This window comes from Nerophis ophidion, linkage group LG17 (assembly GCF_033978795.1).
Source record: "Nerophis ophidion isolate RoL-2023_Sa linkage group LG17, RoL_Noph_v1.0, whole genome shotgun sequence".
Classification (NCBI taxonomy): Eukaryota; Metazoa; Chordata; class Actinopteri; order Syngnathiformes; family Syngnathidae; genus Nerophis; species Nerophis ophidion.
This window is the reverse complement of record NC_084627.1, coordinates 5,027,970-5,043,836: the sequence shown is the minus strand read 5'-3', so window position 1 is coordinate 5,043,836 and position 15,867 is coordinate 5,027,970. Positions and strand designations below refer to the sequence as shown.

At 41.2% G+C, this 15,867-nt stretch overlaps 1 protein-coding gene across 3 annotated transcripts in view; it reads right to left on the bottom strand.

Annotated features, from left to right (window-relative positions):
- The window catches only part of brf2 (BRF2 RNA polymerase III transcription initiation factor subunit), a 63,961-nt gene extending 53,566 nt beyond the window's left edge, over positions 1 to 10,395 (bottom strand). For all 3 annotated transcript variants that reach the window (XM_061875832.1, XM_061875833.1, XM_061875834.1), the window contains exons 1-3: positions 10,139 to 10,395; positions 7,336 to 7,395; positions 6,939 to 7,260 (exon numbers count right to left, since the gene is read on the bottom strand). In XM_061875832.1, coding sequence (XP_061731816.1) covers positions 6,939 to 7,260; positions 7,336 to 7,395; positions 10,139 to 10,286 — 530 coding nt within the window. In that variant the 5' untranslated portion in view covers positions 10,287 to 10,395. The remainder of the gene's footprint in view (positions 1 to 6,938; positions 7,261 to 7,335; positions 7,396 to 10,138) is intronic.
- Between the last annotated feature and the right edge of the window lie 5,472 nt (positions 10,396 to 15,867).

The window sequence follows — 15,867 nt, the reverse complement described above, 5'->3', positions numbered from 1 at the left end:
TTTTCACTCTTTTTATTGGAATTAATTACCTTTAATTCAGCTAATTTCCTCATCATAATTACAGACAGAAAGTCACAACAATTAACTGCAACTTTTACCCCAACACCACACTACAGTTTCCATTGCATTTTTGGGAAGAACTTCTGCAAATTTAAAGGGGAACATTATCACCAAACCTATGCAAGCGTCAATATATACCTTGATGTTGCAGAAAAAAGACCATGTATTTTTTTAACCGATTTCCGAACTCTAAATGGGGGAATTTTGGCAAATTAAACGCCTTTCTGTTTATCGGTCTTTTAGCGATGACATAATAAAAACATTACAAACACCGGGTCTCAGCTCTGTTATTTTCTGTTTTTTCGACTATTTTTTGGAACCTTGGAGACATCATGCCTCGTCGGTGTGTTGTCGGAGGGTGTAACAACACTAACAGGGAGGGATTCAAGTTGCACCACTGGCAAGAAATCTGCCGCCAGACCCCCATTGAATTTGCCAGAGTGTCTCCACATTTGACCGGCGATGCTAAGACAGACATGGCACAGAGATGTATGGATAACCTGCAGATGCATTTGCAACCATTAAGTCAACGAAATCACAAAGGTGAGTTTTGTTGATGTTGTTGACTTATGTGCTAGTCAGACATATTTGGTCGCAGCATGACTGCCAGCTAATCGATGCTAACATGCTATTTACGCTAGCTGTATATACATTTGAAACTAGATACCCACATTTAATGCGAAACAAACACTTACCAATCGACGGATTTAAGTTGCTCCAGTGTCACAAGATGCGAAAGTCCTGGTCGTTTGGTCCGCACATTTTACCGGCGATGCTAATAAGGCAGCCATGCTATGGGCCACTTCATTAGGTACACCCACGCTATGGCCGAATAGCGTCAATAGCTATTCGCTCAATAGCTTCAATTTCTTCTTCAATTTCGTTTTCGCTATCTGCCTCCATACTCCGACCATCTGTTTCAATACATGCGTAATCTGTTGAATTGCTTAAACTGCTGAAATCCGAGTCTGAATCCGAGCTAATGTCGCTATATCTTGCTGTGGTAACCGCCATGTTGTTTGTATTGGCAGCCCTGTATGACGTCACAGGGAAATGGACAGTCGCATCGCAAATAGCGAAAATCAAGAACTTTAAAGCTTCTTTTAGGGATATTCCGGGAGGTGTAAAATTTCGGAAAAAAACTTCGAAAAATAAAACAAGCCACTGGGAACTGATTTTTTTTGTTTTTAACCCTTTTGAAATTGTGATAATGTTCCCCTTTAAGCATCTCAAAAAAGCCCAAGAGAACCTGGTAAAAAGAAGTCAATGTTAAAAAAAAACTTTCATTCAAGATGCGAGTAAAGTAATTGTTTTTTCTCGATTAGCTGAAATCCTGTGCTGTCTGTGGTCAGGGTTACAAAAAACACAAACTGATCAAAAAGGATTAAAATCACAAGCGGATGTAATGTTAAAAGAAATAGCCTTAAAGCCTTAAAGCAAGGGTGTCAAACTCAGTTTTCATTGAAGGCTGCCTTCAGAGGGACGATTTTTTAAAATAAATTCACATTATGCATGCATGTATTAACCTGTGATTAATTAATTAATCGAAATGCATATGCATTTGATTATTAGATTTTTTTTATGTATAACTTGCTTTAAAATCATACATAAAAGGTAACAAGCAGATAATTAACTATTTGTTTATATCTCACAAAAAGAGTTTTGCAATACAGTATATAATAATTTGCACGATCAGATAATACTAAAGTTTAAAATATGCTTTTTTTTTCTGTCAAAATTAAAAGGACGAATGCATTTAGTAAAAAAATAAAATAAATAAATATTGAAACCCATTTTTTCAAGGCTTTTACGGGGCCACATAATATGATGTGGCGGGCCAGAAGGGTGGAATGCCGTCTCCGGGTTGGGGAGGAGACCCTGCCCCAAGTGGAGGAGTTCAAGTACCTAGGAGTCTTGTTCACGAGTGAGGGAAGAGTGGATCGTGAGATCGACAGGCGGATCGGTGCGGCGTCTTCAGTAATGCGGACGTTGTACCGATCCGTTGTGGTGAAGAAGGAGCTGAGCCGGAAGGCAAAGCTCTCAATTTACCGGTCGATCTACGTTCCCATCCTCACCTATGGTCATGAGCTTTGGGTCATGACCGAAAGGATAAGATCACGGGTACAAGCGGCCGAAATGAGTTTGGGTCTCTCCCTTAGAGATAGGGTGAGAAGCTCTGCCATCCGGGAGGAACTCAAAGTAAAGCCGCTGCTCCTCCACATCGAGAGGAGCCAGATGAGGTGGTTCGGGCATCTGGTCAGGATGCCACCCTAACGCCTCCCTAGGGAGGTGTTTAGGGCACGTCCAACCGGTAGGAGGCCAAGGGGAAGACCCAGGACACGTTGGGAAGACTATGTCTCCCGGCTGGCCTGGGAACGCCTCGGGATCCCCCGGGAAGAGCTGGACGAAGTGGCTGGGGAGAGGGAAGTCTGGGCTTCCCTGCTTATGCTGTTGCCCCCGCGACCCGACCTCGGATAAGCGGAAGAAGATGGATGGATGGATGGGCCAGAAGTGGCCCCCCTGGCCTTGAGTTTGACATCCCTGTCTTAAAGCATCGCAGCTTTTTGAAAATGCTACCGCAAATCACAAAATAATCACTCAAAAAGCCTGCAAAATCCTGCAGGGATATTTCTAGCTTAAAAGAGTAAAAGTGAATGAATCAAAAATCATTTAAAAAAGGAAAATATTTGTTGTCTGATGAAATGTATGTATTGTGCTTTCACATGTTTAAAAGAGTAAAAATAAGCTAGACACTGTATATTAAAAATGTAATTAGACAACTAAACGGTGTACTCACTATTTATATATAAGCTGCATCGCTTTATTTATTTTCACATTCATGTATTATTTGAATTTGGGTTGGTTTGCAAATTGTACAAGTTAAGGCAATTTTTGAGGTTCCACTGCATTTTAAAAATAAGACACATCATTTTTATTAAAGGGGCCCACGTTATACGATGTATCTTAAATACAACATAAAAACGTTCAAATGTATCAGGAATTCATTAACACTGGAGGCAGCTCAAACTTATTTTAATGCAATGATTATGTCTCGTTTTTATTATTATTATATATAACATGTTGGTCGCAGGCGAGCAAAATGACACCGAGGCCATTGGAAACGTTGCACAAATAATCGCTTCAAAATCCTTAACCGAAAACCACAACATCACCATCACTGTTTAGTTCTCCAAAAATTCAGATTGTTAAACTTAGCTAACATTCAAAGATTAGCATCAATATGAATGGCCCATCGAATCCTAAATAACGCTGCACCAGCGCCACTTAAGCACTATGTCCAGTTTACATCTGCTGCGACAACTAGAAGCACATAAGCCTCCACCAGTGTAGCGTAACCCGATGTAAAACATCTTTTGCACAATCAGCCTTTTGATATAAAGCCATAAAGGAATGGAACGACCTCACAACTAACTTGAAAAGTCAAACAGATTACTTTTCATTCACAATTAAAGTTAAAAAGTGGCTTTGGAGCAAAGCTGCTCACACGGTCAATAAGGTGGACACTGTTTGACAAATCAACCTAAAGTGTATTATATTAATCCATGACAGCATTTTTATTTTGAGCGGTATAGCTCGGTTGGTAGAGCGGCCGGGCCAGCAACTTGAGGGTTGCAGGTTCGATCCCCGCTTCCGCCATCCTAGTCATTGCCGTTGTGTCTTTGGGCAAGACACTTTACCCACCTGCTCCCAGTGCCACCCACACTGGTTTAAATGTAAAAATTAGATATTGGGTTTCACTATGTAAGGAGCTTTGAGTCACTAGAGAAAAAGCGCTATATAAATATAATTCATTTTATTTCATAAATTGTAAAGTGTGTCTGTTAAAACCTACTCAGTTGCCTAGTGGTTAGAGTGTCCGCCCTGAGATCGGTAGGTTGAGGGTTCGAACCCCAGCTGAGTCATACCAACGACTATAAAAATGGGACCCATTACTTCCCTGCTTGGCACTCAGCATCAAGGGTTGGAATTGGGGGTTAAATCACCACAAATGATTCCTGGGCGTGGCACCGCTGCTGCCCCCTGCTCCCCTCACCTCCCAGGGGGTCAATAAGGGGATGGGTCTAATGCAGAGGACAGATTTCGCCACACATAGTGTGTGTGTGACAATCATTGGTACTTTAACTTTAAAATCATGGTGGTTTTTTTTACAAATGATGACAGATGTGAACAAGAGCATCCATCCATCCATCCATCATCTTCCGCTTATCCGAGGTCGGGTCGCGGGGGCAACAGCCTAAGCAGGGAAACCCAGACTTCCCTCTCCCCAGCCACTTCGTCTAGCTCTTCCCGGGGGATCCCGAGGCGTTCCCAGGCCAGCCGGGAGACATAGTCTTCCCAACGTGTCCTGGGTCTTCCCCGTGGCCTCCTACCGGTTGGACGTGCCCTAAACACCTCCCTAGGGAGGCGTTCGGGTGGCATCCTGACCAGATGCCCGAACCACCTCATCTGGCTCCTCTCGATGTGGAGGAGCAGCGGCTTTACTTTGAGTTCCTCCCGGATGGCAGAGCTTCTCACCCTATCTCTAAGGGAGAGCCCCGCCACACGGCGGAGGAAACTCATTTCGGCCGCTTGTACCCGTGATCTTATCCTTTCGGTCATGACCCAAAGCTCATGACCATAGATGAGGATGGGAACGTAGATCGACCGGTAAATTGAGAGCTTTGCCTTCCGGCTCAGCTCCTTCTTCACCACAACGGACCGGTACAACGTCCGCATTACTGAAGACGCCGCACCGATCCGCCTGTCGATCTCACCATCCACTCTTCCCTCACTCGTGAACAAGACTCCTAGGTACTTGAACTCCTCCACTTGGGGCAGGGTCTCCTCCCCAACCTGGAGATGGCACTCCACTCTTTTCAAGAGCATGTATGATATAAATGAGTTGTGGTTGTATTGTATATTAAGTATGTGTCCATGAAAGGGCATTTTAGGACTTTTCTTAATTTGATTACCTGCTTTGGTATGATTTTATTGTCATAATTTTATTGCATGATTCGTGTATCCCTTTATTTGATGTAGCCAGGGACTGCAGTTGGAAATAAGCTGTCCATCCATCCATCCATCCATTTATTACCGCTTGTCCCGTTCGGGGTCGCTGGAGCCTATCTCAGCTGCATTCGAGGTATTTAGCTATAATCTGGTACAGAACATATCTGTGTTGGAGCTTAATGTTTCTGTGCATTGTCCCTTCAAATGAAGACTCAACTACTTTCAAGACGTGTTGTGCAGCCTTTTCTCTTAAAACTGGCATGAGCAAGTAAGGAATATGATGGATTTTTATCATATTTGCTGCTCATAAACAGGCTCCAGGAAGACATATTATTCTCCTTAAGAAGCCCCTTTTACCTTTTTTCGCACCAACTTACCACTGCTTTACTACTTATTCTTGACCAATGGTTCTTAACCTGGGTTCGATCGAACCCTAGGGGTTCGGGGAGTCGGCCTCAGGCGTTCGGCGGAGCCTCCACCGCAAAGGTCAAGACACACCTTACTCATCGTGTACAAACCCCATTTCCATATGAGTAGGGAAATTGTGTTAGATGTAAATATAAACGGAATACAATGATTTGCAAATCATTTTCAACCCATATTCAGTTGAATACTCTACAAAGACAACATATTTGATGTTCAAACTCATAAACTTTTTTTTTTTTTGCAAGTAATTAACTTAGAATTTCATGGCTGCAACACGTGCCAAAGTAGTTGGGAAAGGGCATGTTCACCACTGTGTTACATCACCTTTTCTTTTAACAACACTCAATAAACGTTTGGGAACTGAGGAAACTAATTGTTGAAGCTTTGAAAGTGGAATTCTTTCCCATTCTTGTTTTATGTAGAGCTTCAGGCGTTCAACAGTCCGGGGTCTCCGCTGTCGTATTTTACGCTTCATAACGAGCCACACATTTTCCATGGGAGACAGGACTGCAGGCGGGCCAGGAAAGTACCTGCACTCTTTTTTTACGAAGCCACGCCGTTGTATTACGTGCTGAATGTGGCTCGGCATTGTCTTGCTGAAATAAGCAGGGGCGTCCATGAAAAAGACGACGCTTAGATGGCAGCATGTGTTGTTCCGAAACCTTGGGAAGCTGTTTTTATACCCAATCATGGCCGCCAACTGTTCCCAATTAGCCTGCACACCTGTGGGACGTTCCGAATAAGTGTTTGATGAGCATTCCTCAACTTTATCAGTATTCATTGCCACCTTTTCCAACTTCTTTGTCACATGTTGCTGGCATTGAATTCTAAAGTTAATGATTATTTGCACAAAAAAAATGTTTATAAGTTTGAACATCAAATATGTTGTCTTTGTAGCATATTCAACTGAATATGGGTGGAAAATGATTTGCAAATCATTGTATTCTGTTTATATTTACATCTAACACAATTTCCCAACTCATATGGAAATGGGGTTTGTTTGTATATATATATATATATATATATATATATATATATATATATATATATATATATATATATATATATATATATATATATATATATATATATATATATATATATATATATATATATATATATATATATATATATAAAAGACATGCACCTGGGGATAGGTTGATTGGCAACACTAAATTGGCCCTAGTGTGTGAATGTGAGTGTGAATGTTGTCTGTCTATCTGTGTTGGCCCTGCGATGAGGGGGCGACTTGTCCAGGGTGTACGCCGCCTTCCGCTCGATTGTAGCTGAGATAGACGCCAGCACCCCCCGCGGCCCCAAAAAGGGAATAAGCGGTCGAAAATGGATGGATGGATATATAAATAATATATATATGTGTATATTATATATATATATATATATTTTTTTTTTTTTCACCAAATCACCACTGCTTTACTACTTACTCTTGACAATGTGCCTCCATTAAGTCGGTGACGTTGACGAGCGGCGCCTGGATCTTGAGACTCTTCATCAATTCCTGGTAAACGGCCCCCACCATCAACGTGTCCGCCTCTAGCAGGGAGCTGATGGTTCCCATGGTGATGGGCCAGTCGAGCTGCCTGCAGCTGAGCAGGACGCAGCAGCCAGCCAGGTTCTCCTTCTTCTGCAGGCTGACGAAGATGAAACTCTGGTGCTCGTAGGCCTGCTTAAAGTACGTCTTCGATTGGTCCTCGATCTCCTTGCTGACCCGGAGAGCTCGGCAGATGGCGGTGACTCGCTGCTGGCCTGTGCGGGCGGGGACAGGAGTGGTCGATAAATCACGGCGGCGGGTTTAAGCAAACACTTAAGTGATGAGCTCACCGTTTATCTGGTTTAGACAGGGCTTTTTGGCCACGGCTGCTGTCCAACTGTAGCTAACATCTGTAAAAAACGGATGGGGAAAAAGCCATTAGTCAGTTTGCACCTCAAATTATAGTACAGTATAGTACGGTGTGGTCTGTTATGGACATATATACAAAGTTACATTAAGCAACATCACAGGGTTGCAGTTGCAAAATCCAACATGACAGAGAAGAAACACAAAGATTCAAAAGTGGCCACTTGAACGCCCCCTGGTGGTGGCCAAGGAGGTTAACCACTGCAAAAGTGGTAGCCACAAACATTTTAATTATATTTATATAGCACTTTTTTCTCTAGTGACTCAAAGCGCTTTACATAGTGAAACCCAATACCTAAGTGAAGTGAAGTGAATTATATTTATATAGCGCTTTTCTCTAGCGACTCAATGCGCTTTACATAGTGAAACCCAATATCTAAGTTACATTTTTAAACCAGTGTGGGTGGCACTGGGAGCAGGTGGGTAAAGTGTCTTGCCCAAGGACACAACGGCAGTGACTAGGATGGCGGAAGCGGGAATCGAACCTGCAACCCTCAAGTTGCTGACACGGCCACTCTACCAACCGAGCTATACCATATCGACACTGGCACTGGAAGCAGGTGGGTAAAGGCAAGCGGTCCACCCCCGGGGTCCCGACTCTGGACAGCCAGCACTTCATCCATGGCCACCGGACCTGTGCCCCCCTTTCCACAAGAGAGAGTGGGGCATAGGAGAAAAAAAAAAAAGAAACGGCAGATCAACTGGTCCAAAAAGGGAGTCTATTTAAAGGCTAGAGTATACAGATGAGTTTTAAGGTGAGACTTAAATGCTTCTACTGAGGTGGCATCTCGAACTGTTACCGGGAGGGCATTCCAGAGTACTGGAGCCTGAATGGAAAACGCTCTATAGCCCGCAGACTTTTTTGGGGGGTCTGGGAATCACTAATAAGCCGGAGTCCTTTGAACGCAGATTTCTTGCCGGGACATATGGTACAATACAATCAGCAAGATAGGATGGAGCTAGACCGTGTAGTATTTTATAGCTATACTGGCTCACCTACACTTAAAATGTGACTTAGGTATAAAATACTACACGGTCTAGTTCCAGCCTATCTTGCCGATTGTATTGTACCATATGTCCCGGCAAGAAATCTGCGTTCAAAGGACTCCGGCTTATTAGTGATTCCCAGAGCCCAAAAAAAGTCTGCGGGCTATAGAGCGTTTTCTATTGGGGCTCCAGAACTTTGGAATGCCCTCCCGGTAACAGTTCGAGATGCCACCTCAGTAGAAGCATTTAAGTCTCACCTTAAAACTCATTTGTATACTCTAGCCTTTAAAAAGACCCCATTTTTGGACCAGTTGATCTGCCGTTTCCTTTCTTTTCTACTCTGACCCCCTCTCCCTTATGGAAAGGGGGGCACAGGTCAGGAGGCCATGGATGAAGTGCTGGCTGTCCAGAGTCGGGACCCCGGGGATGGACCACTCGCCTGTGCATCGGTTGGGGACATCTCTGCGCTGCTGACCCGTCTCCGCTCGGGATGGTCTCCTGCTGGCCCCACTATGGACTGGACTCTCACACTATTATGTTAGATCCCATATGGACTGGACTCTCACTATTATGTTAGATCCACTATGGACTGGACTCACTATTACCTGAGATCCACAATGGACTGGACTCTCACTATTATGTTAGATCCACTATTGCCTGGACTCTCACTATTATGTTAGATCCTATGGACTGGACTCTCACACTATTATGTTAGATCCACTATGGACTGGCCTCACACTGTTATGTTAGATCCACTATGGACTGGCCTCTCACTATTATGTTAGATCCACTACGGACTGGACTTTCACACTACCATGCTAGATCCACTATTGACTGGACTTTCACACTACCATGCTAGATCCACTATTGACTGGACTTTCACACTATTATGTTAGATCCACTATGGACTTGCCTCTCACACTATTATGTTAGATCCACTATGGACTGGACTTCCACTATTATATTAGATCCACTATTGACTGGACTCACACTATTATGTTAGATCCACTATGGACTGGACTCTCACTATTATGTTAGATCCACTACGGACTGGACTCTCACTATTATGTTAGATCCACTATGGACTGGACTCTCACTATTATGTTAGATCCACTACGGACTGGACTCACACTATTATGTTAGATCCACCATGGACTGGACTCTCACTATTATGTTAGATCCACTATGAACTGGACTCTCACACTATTATGTTAGATCCACTATGGACTGAACTCTCATACTATTATGTTAGATCCACTATGGACTGGACTCACACTATTATGTTAGTGTGAGTCCACTATCATAATAGTTCACTATTATGAGTTCCAGAGTGAACTCATAATAGTGTGAGTTCACTATGGACTGAACTCACACTATTATGTTAGCTCCACTGTGGACTGGACTCTCACAATATTATGCTAGATCCACTCGACGTCCATTGCATTCGGTCTCCCCCCCCCCGAGGTGTCACCCACATCTGCGGTCCTCTCCAAGGTTTCTCACAGTCATTCACATTGACATCCCACTGGGTTGTGAGTTTTTCCTTGCCCTGATGTGGGATCAGAGCCGAGGATGTCGATGTGGCTTGTGCAGCCCTTTGAGACACTTGTGATTTACGGTTATATAAAACTAGAACTACATTTTTTTTTTAATCAAGTACATGTATATATAATTAGTGATTAACAAAAAAATAAAGATTAAAGAGCTCAAATAAAAATAAAAAAGTTAGCAGCTTCGCACCTCTGCCTTCGAAGGTATCATGAGTCAAAAGTCCCTCCGACGCCACCGCGCCGCAGTCCGCACAAACCAGCTGCCGTTGTGCGTGCAAGTCGTCCTCCACCACGTTTGAAGAACCGCAGCCAGGACATTTTAAACCTGCTGCGGACATGTTGAGTGTTGGTCAAATACCGCCGCCAACTGTAGGAACCTTTTAAACTATCTCAAAGCTCACGCCGCCAAACCCGGAAGTTTAGCGGAAGCTATGGTAAGAGCAACACAAAAATAGTTCCGTGTAGAAATATTTATATACCGAGAAATAACGCTTCCGCTTTACGACACAATCCAAATACAGTGAAGTGCTGAATATTAAAAAAAAACATGTGACTACAATGTAACTACAGAAATAAATATCACGAGAAAAAAATGCAACCAACGTTTTGTTTTTCAAGGTACCTGTAACAGCGAAAAAGTCATATTTTTTGGAGACATGCCCTCGTAACGTAAACACATTTGTAACATCAATACATGTACAAACCCCGTTTAGATATGAGTTGGGAAATTGAGTTAGATGTAAATATAAACGGAATACAATGATTTGCAAATCCTTTTCAACCCATATTCAGTTAAATATGCTACAAAGACAAGATATGAATTACCATGAATTGATTTACGTGGACCCCGACTTAAAGGCCTACTGAAATGATCCATCCATCCATTTTCTACCGCTTATTCCCTTTTGGGGTCGCGGGGGGCGCTGGCGCCTATCTCAGCTACAATCGGGCTTGAAGGCCGTGTACACCCTGGACAAGTCGCCACCTCATCGCAGGGCCAACACAGATAGACAGACAACATTCACACACTAGGGCCAATTTAGTGTTGCCAATCAACCTATCCCCAGGTGCATGTCTTTGGAAGTGGGAGGAAGCCGGAGTACCCGGAGGGAACCCACGCACTCACGGGGAGAACATGCAAACTCCACACAGAAAGATCCCGAGCCTGGATTTGAACCCAGGATTGCAGGACCATCGTATTGTGAGGCAGACGCACTAACCCCTCTGAGATTTTGTTATTCAAACGGGGATAGCAGGTCCATTCTATGTGTGATACTTGATCATTTCGCGATATTGCCATATTTTTGCTGAAAGGATTTAGTAGAGAACATTGACGATAAAGTTCGCAATTTTTGGTCGCTAATAAAGAAGCCTTGCCTGTACCGGAAGTAGCAGACGATGTGCGCGTGACGTCACGGGTTGTGGAGCTCCTCACATCTGAACATTGTTTACAATCATGGCCACCAGCAGCAAGAGCGATTCGGACCGAGAAAACGACAATTTCCCCATTAATTTGAGCGAGGATGAAAGATTTGTGGATGAGGATATTGAGAGTGAAGGACTAGGGGGAAAAAAAGGTGATTTCAGTGAGAGCGATTCAGAGGTTATTAGACACATTTACTAGGATACTTCTGGAAAATCCCTTATCTGCTTATTGTGTTACTAGTGTTTTAGTGAGATTAAATAGTACCTGAAAGTCGGAGGGGTGTGGTGACCATCAGTGTCTCCGGTGGGAGGAGGTAATAGTCCGCAGCAGCTGTAGGAGGACGCAGGCTCCGCTCATAACTACGGTAAGAGCCAACTTATTACCACAATTTTCTCACCGAAACCTGCCGGTTGACATGTAGTCGGGATCCATGTTCGTTTGACCGCTCCGACCCATAGTAAAGCTTCACCTTCAGGAATTTTAAACAAGGAAACACCGGCTGTGTTTGTGTGGCTAAAGGCTAAAAGCTTCCCACCTCCATCTTTCTACTTTGACGTCTCCATTATTGATTGAACAAATTGCAAAAGATTCAGCAACACAGATGTCCAGAATACTGTGTAATTATGCGATCAAAGCAGACTACTTATAGCTTGGATCGGGCTGGAAAATAATGTCCGCTACAACCCGAGACGTCAAACACACGCGTCATCATACCTCGATGTTTTCAACACGACACTTAGCGGGAAATTTGAAATTGCAGTTTAGTAAACTAAAAAGGCCGCAATGTTAATATTTCATCATTGATATATAAACTATCAGACTGCATGGTCGCTAGTAGTGGCTTTCAGTAGGCCTTTAAACAAGTTGAAAAACTTATTGGGGTGTTACCATTTAGTGGTCAATTGTACGGAATATGTACTGTACTGTGCTATCTACTAATAAAAGTTTCAATCAAATCAATCAATCAAATATTTGATGTTTTTTTGTAAATAATAATTAACTTAGAATTCCATGGCTGCAACACGTACCAAAGTAGTTGGGAAAGGGCATGTTCACCACTGTGTTACATCACATTTTCTTTTAACAACACTCAATAAACGTTTGGGAACTGAGGAAACTAATTGTTGAAGCTTTGAAAGTAGAATTCTTTCCCATTCTTGTTTAATGTAGAGCTTCAGTCGTTCAGCAGTCCGGGGTCTCCGCTGTCGTATTTTACGCTTCATAATGCGCCACACATTTTTGATGGGAGACAAGTCAGGACTGCAGGCGGGCCAGGAAAGTACCCGCACTTTTTTTTTTTTTTACGAAGCCACGCTGTTGTAACACTTGGCTTGGCATTGTCTTGCTGAAATAAGCAGGGGCATCCATGAAAAAGACAGGGCTTAGATGGCAGCATATGTTGTTCCAAAACCTGTATGTACCTTTCAGCATTAATGGTGCCTTCACAGATGTGTAAGTTACCCATGCCTTGGGCACTAATGCACCCCCATACCATCACAGATGCTGGATTTTCAACTTTGCGTGGGTAACAGTCTGGATGGTTCGCTTCCCCTTTGGTCCGGATGACACAATGTCAAATATTTCCCAAAACAATTTGAAATGTGCACTCGTCAGACCACAGAACACTTTCCCACTTTGCATCAGTCCATCTGGATGTTGTTGATAAATGGCTTTCACTTTGCATAGTAGAGCTTTAACTTGCACTTACAGATGTAGTGACGAAGTGTATTTAGTGACGGTGGTTTTCTGAAGTGTTCCTGAGCCCATGTGGTGATATCCTTTAGAGATTGATGTCGGTTGTGGATACAGTGCTTTCTGAGGGATCGAAGGTCACGGTCATTCAATGTTGGTTTCCGGCCATGCCGCTTACGTGGAGTGATTTCTCCAGATTCTCTGAACCTTTTGATGATATTATGGACCGTAGATGTTGAAATCTTTAAATTTCTTGCAATTGCACTTTGAGAAACGTTGTTTTTAAACTGTTTGACTATTTGCTCACACAGTTGTGGACAAAGGGGTGTACCTCGCTCCATCCTTTCTTGTGAAAGACTGAACATTCTTTGGGAAGTTGTATTACGTGCTGAATGTGGCTTGGCATTGTCTTGCTGAAATAAGCAGGGGCGTCCATGAAAAAGACGACGCTTAGATGGCAGCATATGTTGTTCCGAAACCTTGGGAAGCTGCTTTTATACCCAATCATGGCACCCACCTGTTCCCAAGTAGCCTGCACACCTGCGGGATGTTCCAAATAAGTGTTTGATGAGCATTCCTCAACTTTATCAGTATTTATTGCCACCTTTCCCAACTTCTTTGTCACGTGTTGCTGGCGTCAAATTCTAGTTAATGATTTGCAAAAAAAAAACAATGTTTATCAGTTTGTTCATCAAATATGTTGTCTTTGTAGCATATTCAACTGAAAATGTGTTGAAAATGATTTGCAAATCATTGTATTCTGTTTATATTATTTCCAAACTCATATGGAAACAGGGTTTGTAAAAATAACTATTAGGTAATGACAGCACTTTTTTCTTCTTCCATATTAGTCTAAAATGAAAAACATTCAACACTTTTTTGGCATTTATCTGACTGGTGATGGGACAACAAATAAGGTTGTTTTAACATTCGCACATTTATATTTATCCAAATAAAGTAGAACATAAATGGTTAGTTCCATCTCCAGGTTGAGGAGATCTTTCCCCAAGTGGAGGAGTTCAAGTACCTCAAAGTCTTTTTCACAGGTGAGGGAAGGGAATCGAGAGACCTATCGGCGCAGTGACGCGGACCCTGTATCGAACCGTCGTGGTGAAGGAGCTGAGCCGGAAGGCAAAGTTCTCAGTTTACCAGTCGACCTACCTGAGCTTTGGATTGTGACCGAAATGACAAAAATAAAGCCGCTGCTCCTCCACATCAAGAGGAGTAGGGAAGAGGTGGCTCTCTAGCTGGGCTTCTCTGCTTAGGCTGCTGCCCCGTGACTCTGCCTCAGATAAGCGGAAGAAGATGGATGGATTGAACCAAAACACGTCAAGTTCTAGTAATAATTAAAGCAGGGCCGCACACTGAAAAATCAAAGCAAGCAGGGGCCATTTGGATATTTTTTTATTTTAAAAAACAATACTTGTATAAAAAAATACACATTTCAGCCTCCACCTCAGGAACCCCAAAGGGCTTTGGTCAGAAAAAAGTATAAAAAATGTGTCATTATTCAGTATTATTTTTATTCTTATTCAAGTTTTAAATATCTAGATCAACATTAGGTCTATCTGTCAATATAATGATTTTAAAGATTTAAGTTGTATGCTCTTTTTGTCACAAAAAAATTAAGTTTTTTTATGGAAAAATCACAAAATATGCAATATTTTCACCACAAAAAATATAAAAAGTGTCATTATTCATTATTTTTATTCTTATTCAAGTTTTAAATATCTAGATCAACATTAGGTCTATCTGTCAATATAATGATTTTAAAGATTTAAGTTGTATGCTCTTTTTGTCACAAAAAAAACCAAGTTTTTTTATGGAAAAAAAATCACAAAATATGCAATATTTTCATGCCAAAAAATATAAAAAGTGTCATTATTCAGTATTATTATTTTTATTCTTATTCAAGTTTTAAATATCTAGATCAACATTAGGTCTATCTGTCAATATAATGATTTTAAAGATTTAAGTTGTATGCTCTTTTTGTAAAAAAAATACGTTTTTTATGGAAAAAAAAAATCACAAAATATGCAATATTTTCACCCCCAAAAATATAAAAAGTGTCATTATTCATTATTTTTATTCAAGTTTTAAATCTCTAGATCAACATTAGGTCTATCTGTCAATATAATGATTTTAAAGATTTAAGTTGTATGCTCTTTTTGTCAAAAAAATACGTTTATGGAAAAAAAAAAATCACAAAATATGCAATATTTTCACCCCCAAAAATATAAAAAGTGTCATTATTCATTATTTTTATTCAAGTTTTAAATATCTAGATCAACATTAGGTCTATCTGTCAATATAACGATTTTAAAGATTTAAGTTGTATGCTCTTTTTGTCACAAAAAAAATATGTTTTTTAATGGAAAAAAATCACAAAATATGCAATATTTTCACCCCAAAAAATATAAAAAGTGTCATTATTCATTATTTTTATTCAAGTTTTAAATATCTAGATCAACATTAGGTCTATCTGTCAATATAATGATTTTAAAGATTTAAGTTGTATGCTCTTTTTGTCACAAAAAAATAATTTTTTTTAATGGAAAAAAATCACAAAATATGCAATATTTTCACCCCAAAAAATATAAAAAGTGTCATTATTCAGTATTATTTGTATTCTTATTCAAGTTTTAAATATCTAGATCAACATTAGGTCTATCTGTCAATATAACGATTTTAAAGATTTAAATTGTATGCTCTTTTTGTCACAAAAAAACCCAAGTTTTTTTATGGAAAAAAAATCACAAAATATGCAATATTTTCATGCCAAAAAATATAAAAAGTGTAAT